The 20,907-nt window shown below is 46.2% G+C and overlaps 1 protein-coding gene across 1 annotated transcript in view; it reads left to right on the top strand.

The window, feature by feature from the left end:
* Positions 1-1,287: 1,287 nt before the first annotated feature.
* Positions 1,288-20,907, top strand: part of LOC119963658 (F-box/WD repeat-containing protein 7-like) — a 264,818-nt gene continuing 245,198 nt past the window's right edge. Inside the window, exon 1 of the mRNA XM_038792978.1 lies at positions 1,288-1,544. Within this exon, the coding sequence (XP_038648906.1) occupies positions 1,368-1,544 (177 nt within the window). The 5' untranslated portion in view covers positions 1,288-1,367. The remainder of the gene's footprint in view (positions 1,545-20,907) is intronic.

Raw genomic sequence — 20,907 nt, 5'->3', positions numbered from 1 at the left:
GGGGGTGTGATTTGACTGGCCGGATGTTGAGAGGATGCTACTGTTGTGGGAGAGACCAACACTAAGGGACACAGTTTAAGAATACAGAGTCTCCCATTTTAAGATGGAGATGAAGAGAAACTTATTTCCTCATAAGATAACCCCCTCATCCCAGGAATCAGTCAAATGTAATTTCTTCAGAGGGTTGTAATTTTTGGAATTCTCTACCCCTAAGCAGTGGAGGCTGGGACATTGATATATATTCATGGCTGAGTTGGACCATTTTTTTTATCTACAAGGTTACATAGGGTATGAGAGAAGCGGAATTAAGGCCACATTCAGATCAGATATGATTATATAGAAAGGCACAGAAAGCTTGACTGGCCAAAACACCCACTAATTCACATGTACACACACAACCCATCAGCATTTCCACAACTTTGAGTCTGCCGTACTTGTTTTGCAAGTTTAAATATTTCCCTGTCATCTCGGTAACCTCTGCCACACACGGGTGCCAATTTGGTTCACAACTTCGATGTGCAGCCTCACTCTTCCTCGAATTCGTTTCAGTGGCCGAGGGACCGCCAAAACCTTTCCTTCTGATGGTGTGAATGAATTTTCGTCATCGGCCAAATTAGAAAAAAAAAACCCCCGTCGGAACTCAATCTAATTTCACTCAGACTGATGTCGGGGCTTTGAACTTGACCAAAACAAAAAAAAAGATGCGCCAACCATTCGGTGAAACTTCCTCAGAGGTTTTCCGCTCTCTGTCTGTCTCCCTCCCTTGGGGCTGCTGGAGCGTCTCCATGGTTTCTCCTCCTCCTCCCCCCCCATCTCTCTCTGACGCAGCTGGCCAGTGACTGGGCTGATGTCATTTCCCCGCGCCGCCTGTGCGGCGGGGTTACCTCCCCTCCCCTCCCCTCCCCCTCTCAGCCTGAAGTTCAGTGGAAGCCACCAGAAAAGAGCGTCCGACTCGTGAGCTCGCTCGCTCGAGACCACCAGAGCTCGAGCGAGCTGAGGGCGCCCGTCCCGTGCAGAGAGTCAGGGCTCGGGCAAGTGGGAGAGCCCTCACCCCCCCCTCGCCCGCCGCCTCTCACAATCCCCTCAATAACACGGCGGCAACAAAGCCATGGTGTGAGGACACTCAGCCAGCGTGAGAAAGAGAGAAGGGAAGGGGGTACCGAGCGGGGAAAGTTTTATAGACAACCCGGGCTCTGTGGGAGGGAGGCCGCACACAGCCGCCTCCAAAAGGGTCTGCGCTACAAAGAAGAGGCGGACTCTGTTCAAGAGTGTGTGAGCTTTGGGGGGGGGGGGGGGGGGGGTGATGGGTGAGACGGGCATCACCCCGGACTAGAGCGGGGAGACCCCGGGGCACTTTTGTTAAACTGATGAGCAGCAGCCCCGCCCATTATCTCCTGGGTAAAGTACTGAAATTGACCGGGACCCCCACCCCACCATTCCCATCCCATTCCCCATTTAGTGCGGGGGGTGGTGGTGAGGAGTCCCGGCGCCGGCGTGAGCTGCATTTCATCTGGAGTCTAAGCGTGTCTCATCCTCCCGCTCGGGTGAGTTACTCATTCACACATTGTACTATTAGCTGCAGGAGGAGGGGGACCCTCTCTATTGGAGTGGGAAGGAGAGAGATCAGTAAATGATGAACACCAAGAGCAAAAAAAAAACACACACAAATCCTGTTCTCGTCTTTCTTCCTTTCAGGGGGTTGGGCAGCGCAGCGATCCTGTTAGCAGTTAATCTACATGGTTGGCTGATTGTCAAGTTCAGATAACGAAATCATCGGTGTCTTTTTAAGCCAAAAAATAATTGGTTTATTGAAACGCCCGTGCCCTGCTAGCAGAGTCATTAATGCCATCTCTGGAGATCCGAAGCTTAAATACAGTAGCTTCAATTCTTGTGTATGGTGTTTCAATCCCTATTTAATGTCTCCAATCAAGTGTGAGCAGGTTTGCTTCTTCCAAACACCAATGCAAAGTGAGATTTCCAATGCATCATAACGTTTGATGTCAAGCTGATATAAGCTCCCAATTGGTTTCAGTTCTTCTTTTGCTGAAAGTTCATTTGAAATATTTTTATTGTATTCAGTTACCTGAGCTTGCATACCATCATGTAGATAAACACCTAATGGTATTGTGAAAGTACCATCCCTCAATGCTTAAGATTGAGGACTGGATTTGTATGTGTTAACATTGATATTTCCAATGGTGGCCAGTGGTTAGCACTGCTGCCTACAGCACTAAGGACCAGGGTTCGATCCCGGCCCGGGTCACTGTGGAGTTTGCACATTCTCCCTGTGTCTGAGTGGGTTTCACCCCTACAACCCAAAGATGTGCAGGTTATGTGGATTGGCCATGCTAAATTGCCCCTTAATTGGGGGGAAAAAAAAGAATTGGATGCTCTAAATTAAATTTTTTTTGACATTTCCAGTTAGTGGATATTTTTGAGTTCATTGGTTGTTCATAGTAGATACTGACGGCTGTTAGGGTGATATCCTTGTGGCTTGGGATATTTATTTTTGTATATATTTTTTGCTGTATTAATTCGTAACCTGTTTTTATTTCACATCTTGTGCAAAGTGGTTATGCTGTATTGATGAACGGGCAACATAAAACTACATTTTATTCACATAGGGTGCTTTGATTGACTTTTTCTTTGCAGTATGAATCATTTTAAATTTTAACGGATTTTTAAATTAGTTTTTTAACCATTTTAAAAGTGCCTAGGTTGCAGTTGGGCCCTTCTGAACTTACTTTCACTAAATTGATGACCTTTATACAGACTGCATTTATAAATCAGTATTTAGCTTGATGAATGTAAGGAGACAGCACAGCTCTGCATGTCTGCCTTCACTGTCTCAATCTACCTTCAATGTAATGGCTGTACAAAGTTATTATCTATAAGCTTAGATTTGTTAAGAAATTAGATTTGATTGGCTTAGCTGCTTGGGAGAAAAGTGGACTAATTGTAAATGTAATATAGCAAGTTTACCAATGAGAATCATTGCCCACCTTGTAAAAAGCAGTGCACTTACTAGATGTATGTATATTTAATTGAAGTCATTCAAAACTAATTGGTTGGTATGAGAAAACCACTTTGCTACAAGGGAAGTAGGAGTAGGGGGATGCACAGAGGGAACTATGCCAGAGTGGGATATAGACAATGTGTGGTTGGGAATTTTGTTCAGTTTTTTTTCAGTTTATATTTAGATTAAGGGTCAGACCCTGATGTAAAATGTTTCAATCTTCAAGTAAGTTAAATGTCCATGTTAAACAGGGAGCAGCCTGGCAGTGGCAGTTATGTCAAGGAGCTGAAATTAGTTGGTTCAGTAGGTGCTCATTATGTAGTGGCCCTCAGAGGCTGTATAAGCAGACAGGTTTTTCAAACTGCATGGAGAAATGGGATGCATGGAGAGGGGATTATGCAGGAATGAGATGTAGACAGAGTGTCCCAGAGTGTTGGGAATTTGGTCCAAGTGGAAAATCAGGGCAGAGGAGGAAAGAGGTGCTCTTCTTTCATTTTAAGACCCCAGTAGTTCCCCAAGTTGGGTGAATGCAACCTTCTTTATTCTAGTTACGTAAATTGATGAAACAAAGTTGGACAGAAATGGCAGAACTAGTGGTGTGCAGCAACTGCAGCATGTGGGAATCTGGAAGCTCATCTGTAGCAAGTGTCTCGAGCTCAGGTAATCTTGGCTCAGAGTGGCTGAGCTGGAGTCTGAGTTGTGGACGTTGTGGGACATCAGGGAGAGGGAGAGTTACCTGTTTACTTTGTTCACATCCCTTGGGTTAGGCCGAACTTTAGAGTTGGTTATTGATCAGGGATAGGAGGGTGTGATGGTGAATCAAGCAGGTATGGGGACTCAGCTGCAGTGATGGAGGAGCCTTAGCCGCTGTCTTTGTCAAACAGGTAGGAAGTGCTTGCTACCTGTGCAGATGGGAAGGAGTGTAAGGTGAAAGAGCAGACTGGCCATGGTGAAGGATACCATTCAAGTGGGAGGAACGAATAGGAATGTGATGGGAGAAAGTATAGTCAGGGGATAGATACTGGGCTGAATTCTCCACCGTCAGGATGCTCTGTTTTGCCGGCGGCGTGGGGCTGCCCCACAATGGGAAATCCCATTGACCAGCAGGTGAGACGGAGAGGGTTAAATCTCTTCATGGTTGGAGGGAAAAGATGGGAACCAATGACATAGGTACAACTGATCCACTAAGAGAATTTGAGCAGGTAACATCCAAAACAAAAAGCAGAATGTGACCTGAGCCACCTGCCAATTGACATACGGTCAAACAGATTAGAGAATTAAATGTGTGTCGCAATGAATGGCGTGGGGAGAAAAGGTTTTGATTCTTGGGGCATTGGGATCAGTACTGAGGGAAGAGTGCACTATTTCATTGGGTTGGACTACACTTGAACCTGGCTAGTGCCAGTGTTCTGGCCAATCTTAGAACTGCGGTTGTGGACAGGGCTTTAAACTAAGAGTGGGAGGGGGGTTTGGGTGGAGGGAGATTTAGAAATCCAAAGACAGAAGTAGAGGCATTGGAACAGTATAATGACATGGGTAAAGAAGAGCAGAAGGGACAGAGTTTAACAAAAATTATCAGCAAATGCAATATTTCCTGTTCACCAGTTACGTAAATAGCAGCTGCAACGTTTATTTACATATAACTACAATGTCGAGGCTGTCAGCCTTGTGGCTGTGAGACCGCTTCCAGGTCCAAACTGATACAGAAATCCGTGCTCGCTAGGGTGATCCCCCCCCCTCCCTGGTCCCAGATTGGTTAGCTGGACAAGTGAACCTCTCGGCAGATCGCCCGATAAAGGGGAAGAAAAACACATCCCTCCCTCTTGAAGTTCTTTAATAGATGAATAATCAAGTTTCTTAGTCCCCAATAATTAGTAAGAAGACTTGCAACACCTGATGAAGGAGCACTGGCCCGAAAGCTAGTGATTCCAAACAAACCTGTTGGAATTTAACCTGGTGTAACAATAATAATATTTATTGTCACAAATAGGCTTACATTAACACGGCAATGAAGTTACTGGGAAAAGCCCCCAGTCGTCACATTCCGGAGCCTGTTCGGGTACACGGAGAATTCAGAATGCCCAAATTACCTAACATCACATCTTTCAGGACTAGTGGAAGGGAACTGGAGTACCCGAAAGAAACCCACGCAGACTCTGGGAGAATGTACAGAAGCCGCACAGATAGTGACCCATTGGTGTTGTAAGAATTCTTACTGTGCCCACTCTAGTCCAACGCCGGCATCTCCACATCAACCCAATATTTAGGACATTAAACATGCAGTATATCATAAATTGAGTCTTTCAGGTGGCTTCTGATTTCTCGTGGAGAGGCGTAACTCCTCTGTCAGGGGTGCTTCCACTGGAGTGTTTTCTGCAGAAAACACTATATCTGGCTGGCATCTCCTTGGGTACTGGTAACTCGGCTTCATCCGTTTCCATGGGAATGACAGACTCTCCTGTCACAGGTTGGCTTGGTGCTTCACTGCTTGGATAGTCAACAATATTTCCTGCCGGTAGCATTGTTTTAGGTGGCAGCGCTGGCTGCTAGGACAACTCTTGCCCTTGTAAATGGTCGACATGCTTCTGGACGAAGATAAAGGTCCTGTTTTGGATGGACCAACTTCTGGGACCCGACTTGAGCCGCGTCCAAAACCGCTGACGTACACAACCTCCTCCACTGATTTACCTGAATCATGATTTTTCTTCTGACTGCACTGACTGGCCTCTACTCCCAATGGCAAATTTGAAACACCAGGCTTAGTCTGATCCTAAGACGCTGGCCCATCAACAACTCCGCTGGTGGCACATCCGTTGTGGAATGCGAAGTGGTTCTATAGCCCAGAAGAATTGTGAGTTTCCGGTCTCCAGGGTTGCCCCAGACTGCCTCTTGAGGCCCACCTTGAAGGCTTGGACTGTTCATTCAGCCAGTCCAGCTGGGTGGTAAGGGGCGATCCTAATGTGCTTGATACCATTTTAAGAAGGTGAAATTTTGAAATTGTGCACTCGTGAAAGCTGTTCCACTATCCAACACTATGACTTAGAATCCTGTGGGCAGCAAAATACTTCTAAAAAATATTTTTATTAAACATTTTTCAATAAGTTCAAAACAGTAAAACAAGAAAAACAAACTCGGAGACAATAAACCCCCCCCTTCAACATTTGACGGTGACTAGCTCTTTAAAGTACAGAATGAACAGTTGCCATCTTTTATAGAACTCCTTATCGTGTACTTTATTTTCTCAAGGTGTAGAAACACCATAAGATCGCCCAGCCATACTGGGGCACTGGGTAGAGAAGCTGACCTCCACTCCAATAGAACCCATCTGCAAGCGATCAGCGAGGTGAAGGCTAAGACATCTGCCCCCTCACCTGTCTGCAGCTCCGGCATGTCTGACACCCCAAATATGGCCCCTAGGGGACTAGGCTCCGATTCCATTTGCAGAATAGCCGACATGGTGCTGAAGAAGGAGACCCAGAATTTCACGAGCTCTGGACATGCCCAGCACAAATGCGGGGCCCCTCCCAAAACGTTCACATTTAACACCCACCCCCTCAAACAGCCAACTTATCCTAGCCCTTGTTAAATGACGCACGGTGTACCAGCTTTAACCGTATAAGCCCAAGTCTTGCACACGACAAAGTGGCATTCGCCCGTTGCAGGGCTCCCCCCCCCCCCCCCCCCCCCCCCCCCCAAACTCCTCCAATTCCGCCCTCAGCTCCTCCTCCCATTTGGCCTTAATCCCCTCCAGAGGTGCAGCATCCTCCACCAAGAAGTACACCCCCCCCCCCCCCCAACCACCCCAATCCCTGCGAATGACTGATGCTGTTGGAAAATGTTTTGTCATTCGCACTACCAGACCAACGGGAAGACCTTCCTCACAAAGTCCCAAACCTGAGAAACCTGAGCTGTTATGACTGCGAATGGCCAAACATCTCCGATATCTCCTTTTAGACGGTTGAAAAACACTTGATGCAATTTCTCAATTATGGCATGCAACATCATTGACTTTGTTTCAAATACTTCCATCCACTTTGGGCATCAACAAGGAGCAAAACACTGTGCCCAAGAATTGGCCATCATAGATAACTCCTGGCGAGCATCTTTGTCTTCGATGTACCTGGATGGGCACTGCACAATTCAGTTAGGAGCAACTCCCTTCCTAGTACAGGGACGACTACTCTGGCTCCCCAAAGTATTTTGCCATCTTTGCAACTTAATTCATCCTTTTGTATATAGTATGGTTTCATCTCTTCAGAAATGTGCTCACTGGCTCAACCTCTTAGTATCTTGTGCCATCGCATTCACGATATATGTTCCAGGCAGGTGCTTAAATGTACATGTGTAGGCAGGTCGAATTAATTGTTACTGCTGAATCCTTGCCGATGCGATTGGCGAATGGCAGAATTGACTTATCTATAAAAAGACCAAGAGTGGTTTGTGGTCCATAACATTGGTAATGTGCCTCCCATATAAATACTTGTGGAACTTCTTTACTGCCTATACTATTGACGAGCATTCTTCAATCTGAGAGTAGCCTTTTCTGGCCTCCGAGAGGGTTCTCGAGACATACCCTGTCGGTCTTTCAGATCTGTTGTCCATCTAATGGGACAATACTGTACCAATGCCATATGGAGAGGTGTCACGGATTAACACCAATTCCTTTGAGTTGAAATGCATCAATAAACCCGATGAATAAACAATTGCTTTACTCTGTTAAAAGCTTCTCTCTGGGGCGCACCGGTAACACACTGCTTCAATCCTAGGCAATTATTTGACTCTCTTAAATCTTATCACTCTCTTCATGACTACATTTGCTTCCTGTTTTAAAATGATATCTTCATTTTTGGCTCCACTGCTGACTGCAACTTCCCATCTTAACTGGTGGACCATGCCATTTTGCACGGTCTGATGCTCCTGTGTGCTCTTCTCCGCGCACTCCATTGCCAACACTATCTCCAGTGTTTTCTTAAAATTTAGATCTGTCTCTGCTAATAGCTTCCTTTGGATGGCCTTATTATTTACCCTGCAGACTAAATGGTCCTGCAGCATATAGTTGAGAGTGGCCCTGAAGTCAGTGTTCTGCGATCTGTCTCAACTTAGTAATATAAATTGCAATAGTTTCCCCAGGTGCTTTCCCAGTTGAGTTAAACTTAAATCGTTAAAATATTATCGATGGCTTTGGGTGGTAGTTTGTTTTCACCAATTCAACTATCTCACTGAATGAGGTGGAGTCAATGTGCTTAGGGATATGAGCCTGTGCATTAAATTGCAGGCCTGGCTCCCACACACACTCAGAAAGATTGCCTTTCTTTTCCTCTCTATTTGGTTGGCCTGAAAAAAGTAGTCCATACTTTCAATGTATTGTGTCCAAAGCCCAGCAGAGACATCAAAAGGATCTATCCATCTGAATAAAGGCATAACTGTAAACACTCTTCTGTTTCTCAACTCAAACTGAACTTCACTGTGACTTAATACTCACTATCTTGGGACCACTTTTTTTGTTTTACTCTTCATCAATATATTTCACTACTTGGGGAAATAACAACTGCAACATTTATTTACATAAACCTAATGCAGAGGCTTGCAGCCTCATAGCTGCGAGTCAGCTTTCAGGATTGAACGGATACAGAAACACGCGCTTGCTAGGGTGATCCCACCCTGGTCCCTGATTGATCCTCCGGGTCACATGACCCGCTTGACAGATCATCCCATAAAGGGGACAAACATAGCGAATAAAGTCATTGCAGGGAATAGAAGTAAAAAGATGAAATTAAAGGTTCTTTATCTGAATGCACAAAGTATCCCCAATAAGATGGATGAATTAGTGGGCATAAATAAAGGTAAATGATCTGGATCTAATTGTCACAGAGACATGATTACAGGGTAATCAAGGTTGGGGAAATAAATATTGCAGGATACGCAATATTTTGGAAAGAAAGAATGGCAAAGGAGGAGGGGTCGCCATAATAGTAAAGTGTGACATAAGAATATAAGAAAGGATCCAGCTTCAGAAGATCATGAAGCAGAATCAGTATGGGTGGAAATGAGGAATAGAAAGAGTGCGAAAAACTAGAAGTGTTTTATAGCCCCCTCCCAACAGTTGAGAAGAGTATTTAAAAAAAAAATATATAGTGTACCCAATTAATTTTTTCCAATTAAGGGGCAATTTAGTGTGGCCAATCCACCTAGCCTGTACATCTTTGGGTTGTGGGGGTGAAACCCACGCAAACACGGGGAGAATGTGCAAACTCCACACGGACAGTGACCCAGAGCTGGGATTGAACCTGGGACCTCGGCGCCGTGAGGCAGCAGTGCTATCCCACTGTGCCACCATGCTGCCCTGAGAAGAGCATTAATAATAAATTATTGAAGCTTGCAACAAAGAAAATGTAATAATTGTGGGAACCCATATAGACTGAGACAATCAAATTGGCAAGAGTGGTCCGGAAAATAAGTTTGTCAAATGAGTTCTTGATAGTTTTTTGGAACTTACATGGGATAAAATTATCTTGGATCTCGTAATGTGAAACAAAGTAGGGTTAATTAATGTCACAGTAAAAGATCCACTGGGAAATGGTGATCATGATACCCTCGAGTTGCATGCTTCAACATTATATATTCCAGCCGCAAATGAGAATCTAGAACCAAGCCAATATCTTGGGTATGAGGGGAGAACTAAGGTTAATTGGGCAAATAGACTGAAAGGGATGGAAGTGAATGAACAGTGGGGAAACATTTAAGAAATAATTCAAAATGTTCAACAAAAATACATTCCATTGCAGAACAATTCAGCAAGAAAGAGCCCATCCGTGGCTCACGCAGGAAGTTGAGGATGGTGTTGTATAAAAGAAGAGGCTCACAATGTTGCAAAAACACTACCAAGCTTGAGAATTGGGAGTGTTTTAGATACCAGCAAAGAGTCACCAAAATGTTGATGAGGGAAAAAGAGAGTAAACTGACCATAAATATAAAAACAGATTGAAGAGCTTTTATAGGTATATATCCTCATTGAGTTCTTTTGAGGATGTGACGAGACACATAGATGAAAGTCGGGCAGTGGATGGGGTGTATATGGATTTCAGTAAGGCATTTGATAAGGTTCCCCATGGTAGGCTCATTCAGAAAGTTAGGGGGCATGGATACAGGGAAATTTGGCTGTCTGGATACAGAATTGGCTGGGCGAAAGAAGACAGCGAGTGGTAGTGGTTGCAAAGTATTCCGCTTGGAGGTCGGTGACCAGTGGTGTCCCGCAGGGATCTGTTCTGGGACCTCTGCTCTGTGGTTTTTATAAATGACTTGGATGACGAAGTGGAAGGGTGGGTTAGAAAGTTTGCCGATGACATGAAGGTTGGTGGAGTTGTAGATAGTGTTGAGGGCTGTCGCAGGTTACAACAGGACATTGACGGGATGCAGAGCTGGGCTGAGACGTGGCAAATGGAGTTCAACCTAGATAAATAAGAAGTGATTTGTTGGAAGGTCGAAATTGAATGCTGAATACAGGGTTAAAGGCAGGATTCTTGGAAGTGTGGAGGGACAGAGGGATCTTGGGGTCTACATACATAGATCCCTCAAAGTTGCCACCCAGGTTGATAGGGTTGTTAATAAGGCATATGGTTTGTTGGCTTTCATTAACAGGGGGATTGAGTTTAAGAATCACAAGGTTTTGCTGCAGCTTTATGAAACCCTGGTTAGACCACACTTGGAATATTGTGTCCAGTCTGGTCGCCTCATTATAGGAAGAATGTGGATGCTTTGGAGAGGGTGCAGAGGAGATTTACCAGGATACTGCCTGGACTGAAGAAAGGTTGAGGAAGCTAGGGCTTTTCTCACTGAAGAAGGAAGAGAGGTGACTTGATAGAGGTGTACAAGGTGATGAGAGGCATGGATAGAGAGGATAGCCAGAGACTTTTCCCCAGGGCAGAAATGGCTGTCACGAGGGGACATAATTTTAAGGTGATTGGAGGAAGGTATAGGGGAGATGTCAGAGGTATGTTCTTTGTACAGAGTGGTGGGTGTGTGGGATGCACTGCCTGTGGAACTGGTGGAGTCAGTCATTAGGGACATTTAAGCGACTCTTGGACAGGCACATGGACAGCAGTAAATTGAAGGGGTGTAGGTTAGGTTGATCTTAGATTAGGATAAATGGTCGGCACAACATCGTGGGCCGAAGGGCCTGTACTGCACTATGTTCTATAAGAAGGAAGTCCCTTCGAAGCAGGGATGGGAGAAATTCTCATGGGTATTGAGGAAATGACTGAGGCATTGAATAAATATTTTGTCTGTCTTCACAGTAAATTACATGAGTTTCTTTCCAGAAATAGCCTGTAACCTAGGGACTAAAAAGAATGAGGAAATTAAGGAAATTGATAGTTTTTCTGCTGATATTGAAGAAACTTGGGGAAATGAACACCGGCAAATCCCTTGGACCCGATGGCCTGTACCATAGGGTTATAAGAGATCGATGCAGAGATAGTCATATGCTAGCTATCATTTCCCAAAATTCCTAGATTCAGGAATGCTTCCACTGGATTGGAAGTTGGCTAATGTTACACTGCTTTTCAAGAAAGGAGGGAGGGAGAAAATGGAGAACTATAGGCCATCTTTGGATATTGAAATTGATGGGAATTGTTGAAGAAGTTTAGGAGGAGGCGCAAGTGAGCATAATCCTCAGCATGTATCTGTGCGTCTGAATGGCCTGTTTCTGTGTTGTAAGTACTTTTGTATTATAACCAGTGAAGTTTGTTTCAAAGTATAGTCGCTGTTGTAGTGCAGGGAAACACAACAGCTAATTTGGGTCCAATAAGTTCTACAAAACGCAATAAGATAAATGAGCAAGTGATCTGAAGTTGGTTATGAGACAATTTTAGGCCAGGACACTGGCAGCAGTCCCCTGATCGATGATTAATGCCGCAGGATGTTATTGATTTAACCCCCTAACTGCTCCGACAATGCAGCACTCCCTCGTAACTGAGCTAGAGTATTCGTTGTTGAAAAAATGCTGGAATCTTTTAAGAAAGTCTGAATGTAGTTAGAAAAGCATAGTATGGTTAGAATAGTCAACATGGTTTTATTAAAGGGAAATCCTGTTCGAGCGGTTGAGTAGGTTGGACATGTACTCATTGGAGTTTAGAAGAGTGGGAGGCAAACATATAGAGATAGAGATAGAGAAATACAGCACAGAACAGGCCCTTCGGCCCACGATGTTGCGCCGAACTTTTGTCCTAGGTTAATCATAGAATTTTGGACAATTTGTCATGGCCAATCCACCCAACCTGCACATCTTTGGACTGTGGGAGGAAACCGGAGTACCCGGAGGAAACCCACGCAGTCACGGGGAGGATGTGCAGACTCCACACAGACAGTGACCCAAGTCGAAATCGAACTTGGGACCCTGGAGCTGTGAAGCAATTGTGCTATCCACAATGCTACCGTGCTGCCCTTAAGAAGTTAACCTACACTCCCTTATTCTACCCTAATCCAAGTACCTATCCAATAGCCGTTTGAAGGTCCATAAATTTTCCGACTCAACTACTACCACAGGCAGTGCATTCCATGCCCCCACTACTCTCTGGGTAAAGAACCTACCTCTGACATCCCCTCTATATCTTCCACCATTTATCTTAAATTTATGTCCCCTTGTAATGGTGTGTTCCACCCGGGGAAAAAGTCTCTGACTATCTACTCTATCTATTCCCCTGATCATCTTATAAACCTCTATCAAGTCGCCCCTCATCCTTCTCCGTTCCAATGAGAAAAGGCCCAGCACCCTCAATCTTTCCTCGTATGACCTACTCTCCATTCCAGGCAACATCCTGGTAAATCTCCTCTGCACCTTTTCCAAAGCTTCCACATCCTTCCTAAAATGAGGTGACCAGAACTGCACACAGTACTCCAAATGTGGCCTGACCAAGGTTTTGTACAGCTGCATCATCACCTCACGGCTCTTAAATTCAATCCCTCTGCTAATGAACGCTAGCACACCATAGGCCTTCTTCACAGCTCTATCCACTTGAGTGGCAACTTTCAAAGAACAATGAACATAGACCCCAAGATCTCTCTGCTCCTCCACATTGCCAAGAACCCTACCATTAACCCTGTATTCCGCATTCAGATTTGTCCTTCCAAAATGGACAACCTCACACTTGTCAGGGTTAAACTCCATCTGCCACTTCTCAGCCCAGCTCTGCATTCTATCTATGTCTCTTTGAAGCCGACAACAGCCCTCCTCACTATCCACAACTCCACCAATCTTCGTATCATCTGCAAATTTACTGACCCACCCTTCAACTCCCTCATCCAAGTCGTTAATGAAAATCACAAACAGCAGAGGACCCAGAACTGATCCCTGCGGTACGCCACTGATAACTGGGCTCCAGGCTGAATATTTGCCATCCACCACAACTCTCTGTCTTCTATCGGTTAGCCAGTTTGTTATCCAACTGGCCAAATTTCCCACTATCCCATACCTCCTTACTTTCTGCATAAGCCTACCATGGGGAACCTTATCAAATGCCTTACTAAAATCCATGTACACTACATCCACTGCTTTACCTTCATCCACATGCTTGGTCACCTCCTCAAAGAATTCAATAAGACTTGTAAGGCAAGACCTACCCCTCACAAATCCGTGCTGACTATCCCTAATCAAGCAATGCCTTTCCAGATGCTCAGAAATCCTATCCCTCAGTACCCTTTCCATTACTTTGCCTACCACCGAAGTAAGACTAACTGGCCTGTAATTTCCAGGGTTATCCCTATTCCCTTTTTTGAACAGGGGCACGACATTCGCCACTCTCCAATCCTCTGGTACCACCCCTGTTGACAGCGAGGACGAAAAGATCATTGCCAACGGCTCTGCAATTTCATTTCTTGCTTCCCATAGAATCCTTGGATATATCCCGTCAGGCCCGGGGGACTTGTCTATCCTCAAGTTTTTCAAAACGCGCAACACATCTTCCTTCCTGACAAGTATCTCCTCAAGCTTATCAGTCTGCTTCACGCTGTCCTCTCCAACAATATGGCCCCAATATTGAGACATATAAGATTTTTAGGGGACTTGACAAGGTAGATGAGGAGAGGTTGCTTCCCCTTGTAGAAGAGTCTAGGACCAGAGGCATGATCGTAGAGTAGGGCGGCACGGCAGCACAGTGGCTAGCACTGTTGCTTCACAGCTCCAGGGTCCCAGGTTCGATTCCCAGCTTCGGTCACTGTCCGTGTGGAGTCTGCATGTTCACCCGTGTCTGCGTGGGTTTCCTCCGGGTGCTCCGGTGTTGGGTGAATTGGACATTCTGAATTCTCCGTCCGAACAGGCGCTGGAATTTGGTGACCAGAGGCTTTTCACAGTAACTTTATTGCAGTGTTAATGTAAGCCTACTGTGACAATAAAGATTATTATTACGTATTGCCCAGTTAAGACCGAGAAGAAGAGGAATTTCTTCTCAAGGGGAGTGAATCTGTGGAATTGTTTATTGTAGAGGGCGGGCTGTTAAATATGTTCAAGGCTGAGGTGCAGATTTTTCATCAGTAAAGAAATCTAGAGCTTAAAGTGGAGTTGAGAATTATCATATCCGATCAGTTATGATCTCATTGAATGGCAAAGTAGACTTGATGGGCAGAACAGTCTACTGCTGCTCCTACATTGAGTTTTTTAAGGATGTAACTAGTAGGGTAGATTACAGGGGGGCGGAGATATGTGATAAACCTGCATTTCCAAAAGGCATTCGAAGGTGCCACACAAGTTTAATTGTCTAGGTAAAGGCTTATGGAGTTGGGGTAATATTTTAGCATGGATCGAGGATTGGTAATGGATACGAAGCAAAGAGTTGTCAAGTTGGCAGGCTGTGAATAGTGGAGTTTCTGTCACAAGGATCAGTGCTGGGGTCTTAGCTATTTACAGTCTACATTAATAACTTGGATGAAGAGATAAGGAGTAATGTATTGAAGTTTGCAGATGATACCAAACCAGGTGGGAAGCTGTGGAAAGGACCGGTACTGAGGCTCTGATGAGATAGACAGATTAAGTGAGTAGGCAACAAGGTGGTAGATAGAGTGTAATGTAGGAAAGTGTGATTTTATTCGCTTTGGTTGGAAGAATAGAAAAACAGGGGCTGGATTCTCCGCAGTTGGAATTTTTGTTTTGCCGACAGCCCGGGGGTTTCCCGATGGTATGGGGCTGCCCCTCAATGGGAAACTCCATTGACTAGCCGGCATAACAGAGCACCCCTGGCGGGTGAACCAGAAATGTGGTGTGGCGGGGCAGAGAATTCAGACCCAGATTTTTTTATATGTTGATGTTCAAAGAGACTTTGGTGTGCTCTTACAAGGAATGAAGAAAGTTAGCATGAAGGTGCAGCAAGCTATTAGGAGGCAAACAGCATGTTGGCCTTTATTGCAAGGGCATACAAGAATAAAACAGTCTTGCTATAATTGTACAGGATTTTGGTGCGATTGTATCTGGAGAATCATAGAACCCTACAGTATAGAAGGAGGCCACTTGGCCTATCGAGTCTGCACCTAGTCCCAATCCCCCTCTCTATCCCGGTAACCCCACTGAGGGCCAATTTAGCATAGCCAATCCACCTAACCTGCACATCTTGGACTGTGGGAGGAAAGCGGAGCACCCACAGACACAGGAAGAATGTGCAAACTCCACACAGTCACCCAAGGTCAGAATCGAACCGAGTCCGTGGCGCTGTGAGGCAGCAGTGGTAACCACTTTGCTACTGTGCCGCCCACACAGTATTGTGTGCAATTTTGGCCTCCATGTTTAAGAAAGGATTGACCTGCAATGGAGTGGTACAGTGGAAGTTAACTAAATTGGTTCCTGGGGTGAGCTAATTGTGCTATGATGAGAGGCCAAGTAAATTGGGTTTGTATTCTCTGGAGTTGAGAAAAAAGAGAACTAATCGCATTGAAATCTTCAAAATTCTGAAGGGGCTTGAAAGGGTAGATGTTGAGAGATTATTTCTGCTGATGGGAGATTCTAAAAGATGGAAGCACAGTCTAAGGATAAGGGGCATTTAGGATGTGAAAATTTCTTCACTCAAGGGTTGTGAATCTTTGGAATTCTCTACACTGAAGGGATGTGTATGCTCCTGTGATAGACATTTTTTGGTGCCTCGGAATTAAGCAATATGGTGTCCATGTGGGAAAATGGAGATAAGGCCAAGATCAGCCTTGATCGTACTGAATGACAGAGCAAGTCCAACGGGCCATATGGTCTACTCCACCTATTTCTTGTGTTCTTGTGGAAGAGTGATAATATAAATGCATTCAAAAATATTGGCTCTGTTGTTGACACATTCCTGATTCTGCTTCTGCCTTAGCTCGTCTGCTATTGAAACTCTTATCCAAGCACTTGCTTTCTACCTCTAGATGTGACCATTCCAATGCAGTCCTGGATAGCCTCCCACATTCTAATCCCTTGTAAGCTTGAAGCTTTACAAAACTCTGCTGTCCATGTCCTTCCTTACACTAAGTACCATTCATCAATTGCCCTGTGCTTGCTGACCTTCGTGGCTCCCAGTCAAGTAATGCCCAAATTTTAAACATTCTAATCTCTCTTTTCAAATCTCACCATGATCTAGCCCTCCCTATTTCTGATTTTAATTGTTCTACCATTGGCTGTTTTTTTCAGCTGCCCAGGCCCTAACCCTTGGAACTCCATCCCTTCGCACCTCTACCTCTTTATCTTGCTTTCCTTCTTGAAGACGGTCCTTAAAGCCTATCTCTTTGACCAAGCTTATGGCCATTTCTCTGTGGCTTGATGTCAAAATTTGGGTTGCAACTCTTCTTTGAAGAACCTTGGAGTATTTTATTACATTAAAGGCACTATATAAATGAGGGTTGTGGGTGAGATGTGCTGAAAAAAGGTGCGAATGTGCTGAAGTGATGTCAGGTTCACATTTGATTTGGATTCATAGAATCATAGAATTTACAGTGTAGGAGCCCATTCGGCCCATCGAGTTTGCACCAGTCCTTACAAAAAGCACCCTACTCAAGACCACATATCTACCCTATCCCTGTTAACCCCCACTTAACCTTTTTGGACACTAAGGGCAATTTAGCATGACCAATCCACCTAACCCGCATATCTTTGGACTGTGGAGGAAACCGGAGCACCCGGTGGAAACCCACGCAGACAAGGGGAGAACGTGCAGACTCCCCATGGGCAGTGGCCCAGCTTGGAATCAAACCTGGGACCCTGGAGCTGTGAAGCAACTGTGCTAACCACTATACTACCGTGCTGATAAACCCAGGGGTCGTGTCCCTTAATTTCAAACCTTTTCTTATCCGTTTTCTCACAAATGTGAAAGATTCAAAGAAGGAGGTATAATGTGGAAACTACAGGAACAAGTCTAAAGATGTGCAAGTTACGTGGATTGGCCATGTTAAATTGCCCCTTAGTGTCCATGGATGTGCAGGTTGGGTGTGGTTTTGGGGATAGCGCAGAGAGTGGGCCAAGGCGGGTGCTCTTTTGGAGGGTCACTGCAGATACGATGGGCCTAATAGCCTCCTTTTGCACTTTAGAGAGTCAATGGATTGCTACAGGAGTATGCCTTTTAGCCCATCGAATGTGTTCCTTCCTACATGTGGCTCATGGCTGATTTGTATTTTAACTCCAGTTATATTACTTGGTTCCATATCTCTTAATATCCTTCCTCAACAGAAATCTGTGAACTCATTTGGCCTTGGTCTCAAAGGCTTTTTTGAGGGGAAAGAGTTCCAGATTCCTTGAAGTTTTTCCTGAATTCACTCCTGAATGGTTCAGCTCAAATTTTAAGATTATGCCCCTTGTTTTGGATTCTCCCACTGGAGCAGATAGTTTCTGTTTACTCTATCAAACCTTTAATTATCTTTTTTTTTTGAAGTTTTTTATTTAACACAAATTTGTAACCGTTACAAAGCGAAAAATGGCCCTGTGCAAAGAGCCTTAACATAGTGAAGACGAACAGTGGGAAGAATAAACATGTTAATAAATGTTGAAACCAAAAATCCTTCCATACGGCACTTTCCCTGCCAGCTCTGTTTACCCCTGCCACACGTGTTCAACTACACTAAGCTAACGTGGCCCTAACCCTCTTCTCCCTCCCCGCCCCCCCCGCCTGGTCTCCCCTACTCCCCCAGGCCTGGCCTGCCAGGTCAGCCCTGCGCTTGGCCCTAGCCCGCCCCGCCCCCCCTCCGATCTCCCTGGTGCCCCCTGACCTACGCTAGTCACACTGACCCCTGCCCTTGGCGCCTACCTGTCTCCCGTCCCAGCGCTCAGGCCCTCCCCCCACCCACCAGGGACCCATTAACCTAATTGTATCCCACCGAGCCCTTTCAAGTCCCGTGACTAGCCCCTAGCCCATCCCCCCATCAGAGGCCCCGATCTCGCACCAGAAGGTACCAAGCACAGGCCCCCCCCCCCCCCCCCCCCCCCATTGCGATCCCCCCAAAGGACCCTAAACAGTGCGCCCTCCAACCCCCACTCTCTGTCCAGGCTGAAAACAATCTTAGATAAAACATTACAGTACAGGATAGTTTAACAAACCGCCGCCACACAAAATGTCTGAAAGCCCCGAGTCCTTTAGTTCCAGTCCAGCTTCTTTTTCTTAGTAAAAGTCCTAATCAGAGCAACTTTAAGTTAACAGGCCGCCGCCCCTGTACAGCACTGAAAGAACTCAGTGCCCATTAGTTCAAGTCCAGCTTCTTGCCTTTGATAAAGGTCCAAACCTGTTCTGGTGTCTCAAAGTAGTAGTGGAGTTCCTCAAACGTAACCCAAAGCTTTGCAGGATATAGCATTCCAAACCTCACCTCCTTTTTGTAGAGGGCTGCCTTTACCTTGATGAATCCTGCACGCCTCTTGGCCAGCTCCGTTCCCAAGTCCTGGTAAATGCGCACCTCGCAGTTCTCCCATCTGCTGCTCCTCTCCGCCTTGGCCCATCGCAGCACACGTTCCCTGTCAGCAAGCCGGTGAAAGCGGACCACCAAGGCCCTCGGTCGGTCGCCCGTCCTGGGCTTCCTTGCGGGGGCTCTATGTGCCCCATCCAACTCCAGGGGTTGAGGGAAGGCCTCCGGTCCCATCAGCGCCTCAAGCATACCCGTCACGTATGCGCCCACATCCGACCCCTCGCAGCCCTCGGGGAGGCCAACGATTCTTAAATTCTGCCTCCTGGCTCTGTTCCCCAGCTCTTCAAGCTGCTCCTGCATCCTCCTCTGACGGGTGTTCAGCTCCTCCACCTCGTGCTCCAGCTCCGTTACCGTGCCCTCCTGACTGGAGAGCTTCGCCTCGACCTCCCTGAGCGCCTTCCCTTGGGCCGCCTGTGTCTCGACCATTCGGTCCATCACCGCTCTCATCGGGTCCAGCGTGTCCCTCCTCAGCTCGGCGAAGCAGTTCTTGAAAAACTCCATCTGCTCCTCCCTTGGCCAGTGAGCCTCCGCTCCCCGGTCCCCGCCGTCCGCCATGCTTGGCCGCCCGGCCTGGGTTCCCCGCTGCTCCCGCTTCGATCCTTGCCGCTCCACTCGACCGCTTCTGGTCCAGCTGCCCATACCCCGGGAAGAAAGCCTCTTCCCTGTCATCTCCTCCACCGATTCAGGCTGCCAGGTCCCTAAAAAGTCCGTAGACAAAGGTCCGTTTGCCCATCTCGGGCGGGAGCGATCCGACCTGCGACCTGCCTCCTCGAGGGCGCCACCGGAAGCCAAACCTTTAATTATCTTAAGCATCTCAATTAGATCACTCCTTAATTTTCTATACTCAAAAGGCTAATTGACCTATGCCAGTGTTCTTCAAACTTTTTTTCCGGGGACCCACTTTTACCAACCCGGCCGACCTTTGCGACCCACGCCAGCCGACCTTTGCGACCCACGCCAGCCGACCTTTGCGACCCACTCTGGCCGACCTGCGTGACCCACCATTTTCTCTTACCTTGTTTGCTGCTGACAAAAATGGAAGAAATGGTTTTGGGTCTCTTTGGCCCTCGTACATGCTCCTCCAATGGAACATTTTGCATGAAGGTGAAGCGTTCCGGTTTCAGAAAGTATGGAGTCGCCATCTGTCCAAAGTTTTGAATTTTTTTCCTTTAAAATTTGTAAAAAAAAGATGAAAAAAAAAAGAATAACTGCTCACCACCCCCCCCCCCCCCCGACTTGTAAAACAAAAAGCTACAACCGTTTAAGAAAAAAAGCGTCCGCACTGCGCATGCGTGCCCGATCATCAGCCGATCATCTGGCACGCATAGTTTTGTGCATGAGCGCCGTTGATCTGGCACGCATGAGCAGTGCGGCCAAATTTTCTTTACATGTTTACGGCCATTTTGAAGGCCGCTTGTAGCCGGCGCTATTAACAGCCGGCTGCTGCGGCAGATTTGCGCGATCGGGATCGCCCCGACGGACGGCTCCGCCACCCTCCCAACACCCGCCCGCGACCCACACGCGGGTCGCACCCCTGAGTTTTACAATGCCTAACCTATGCAACCTATCTGCAAATTTGAACTCTTTAGCCCTGGTTGTGTTCTGGTGAATCTGTGCTTTACCTACTTCATGTCTAAAATAACTATAAGAAGTCTTACAACACCAGGTTAAAGTCCAACAGGTTTGTTTCAAACACGAGCTTTCGGAGCACGGCTCCTTCTTAGAAGGAGCCGTGCTCCGAAAGCTCGTGTTTGAAACAAACCTGTTGGACTTTAACCTGGTGTTGTAAGACTTCTTACTGTGCTCACCCCAGTCCAACGCCGGCATCTCCACATCATAAAATAACTATATTTGCAGTCCCTATCCAGTTTATTTAAAGTTTTGCATTAAACTAAATGATCAGTACTTTATTTAAACACTGAAGGCCTTTACTACTGTACCCATCTCATGAACTCATGAGTGGATTATAACTTCGAGTTCTTGTACTGCAATACCCT

This window comes from Scyliorhinus canicula, chromosome 3 (genome assembly GCF_902713615.1).
Source record: "Scyliorhinus canicula chromosome 3, sScyCan1.1, whole genome shotgun sequence".
NCBI lineage: Eukaryota > Metazoa > Chordata > Chondrichthyes > Carcharhiniformes > Scyliorhinidae > Scyliorhinus > Scyliorhinus canicula.
The sequence above is the reverse complement of the archived record's forward strand: the minus strand, read 5'-3'. Positions and strand labels throughout refer to the sequence as shown.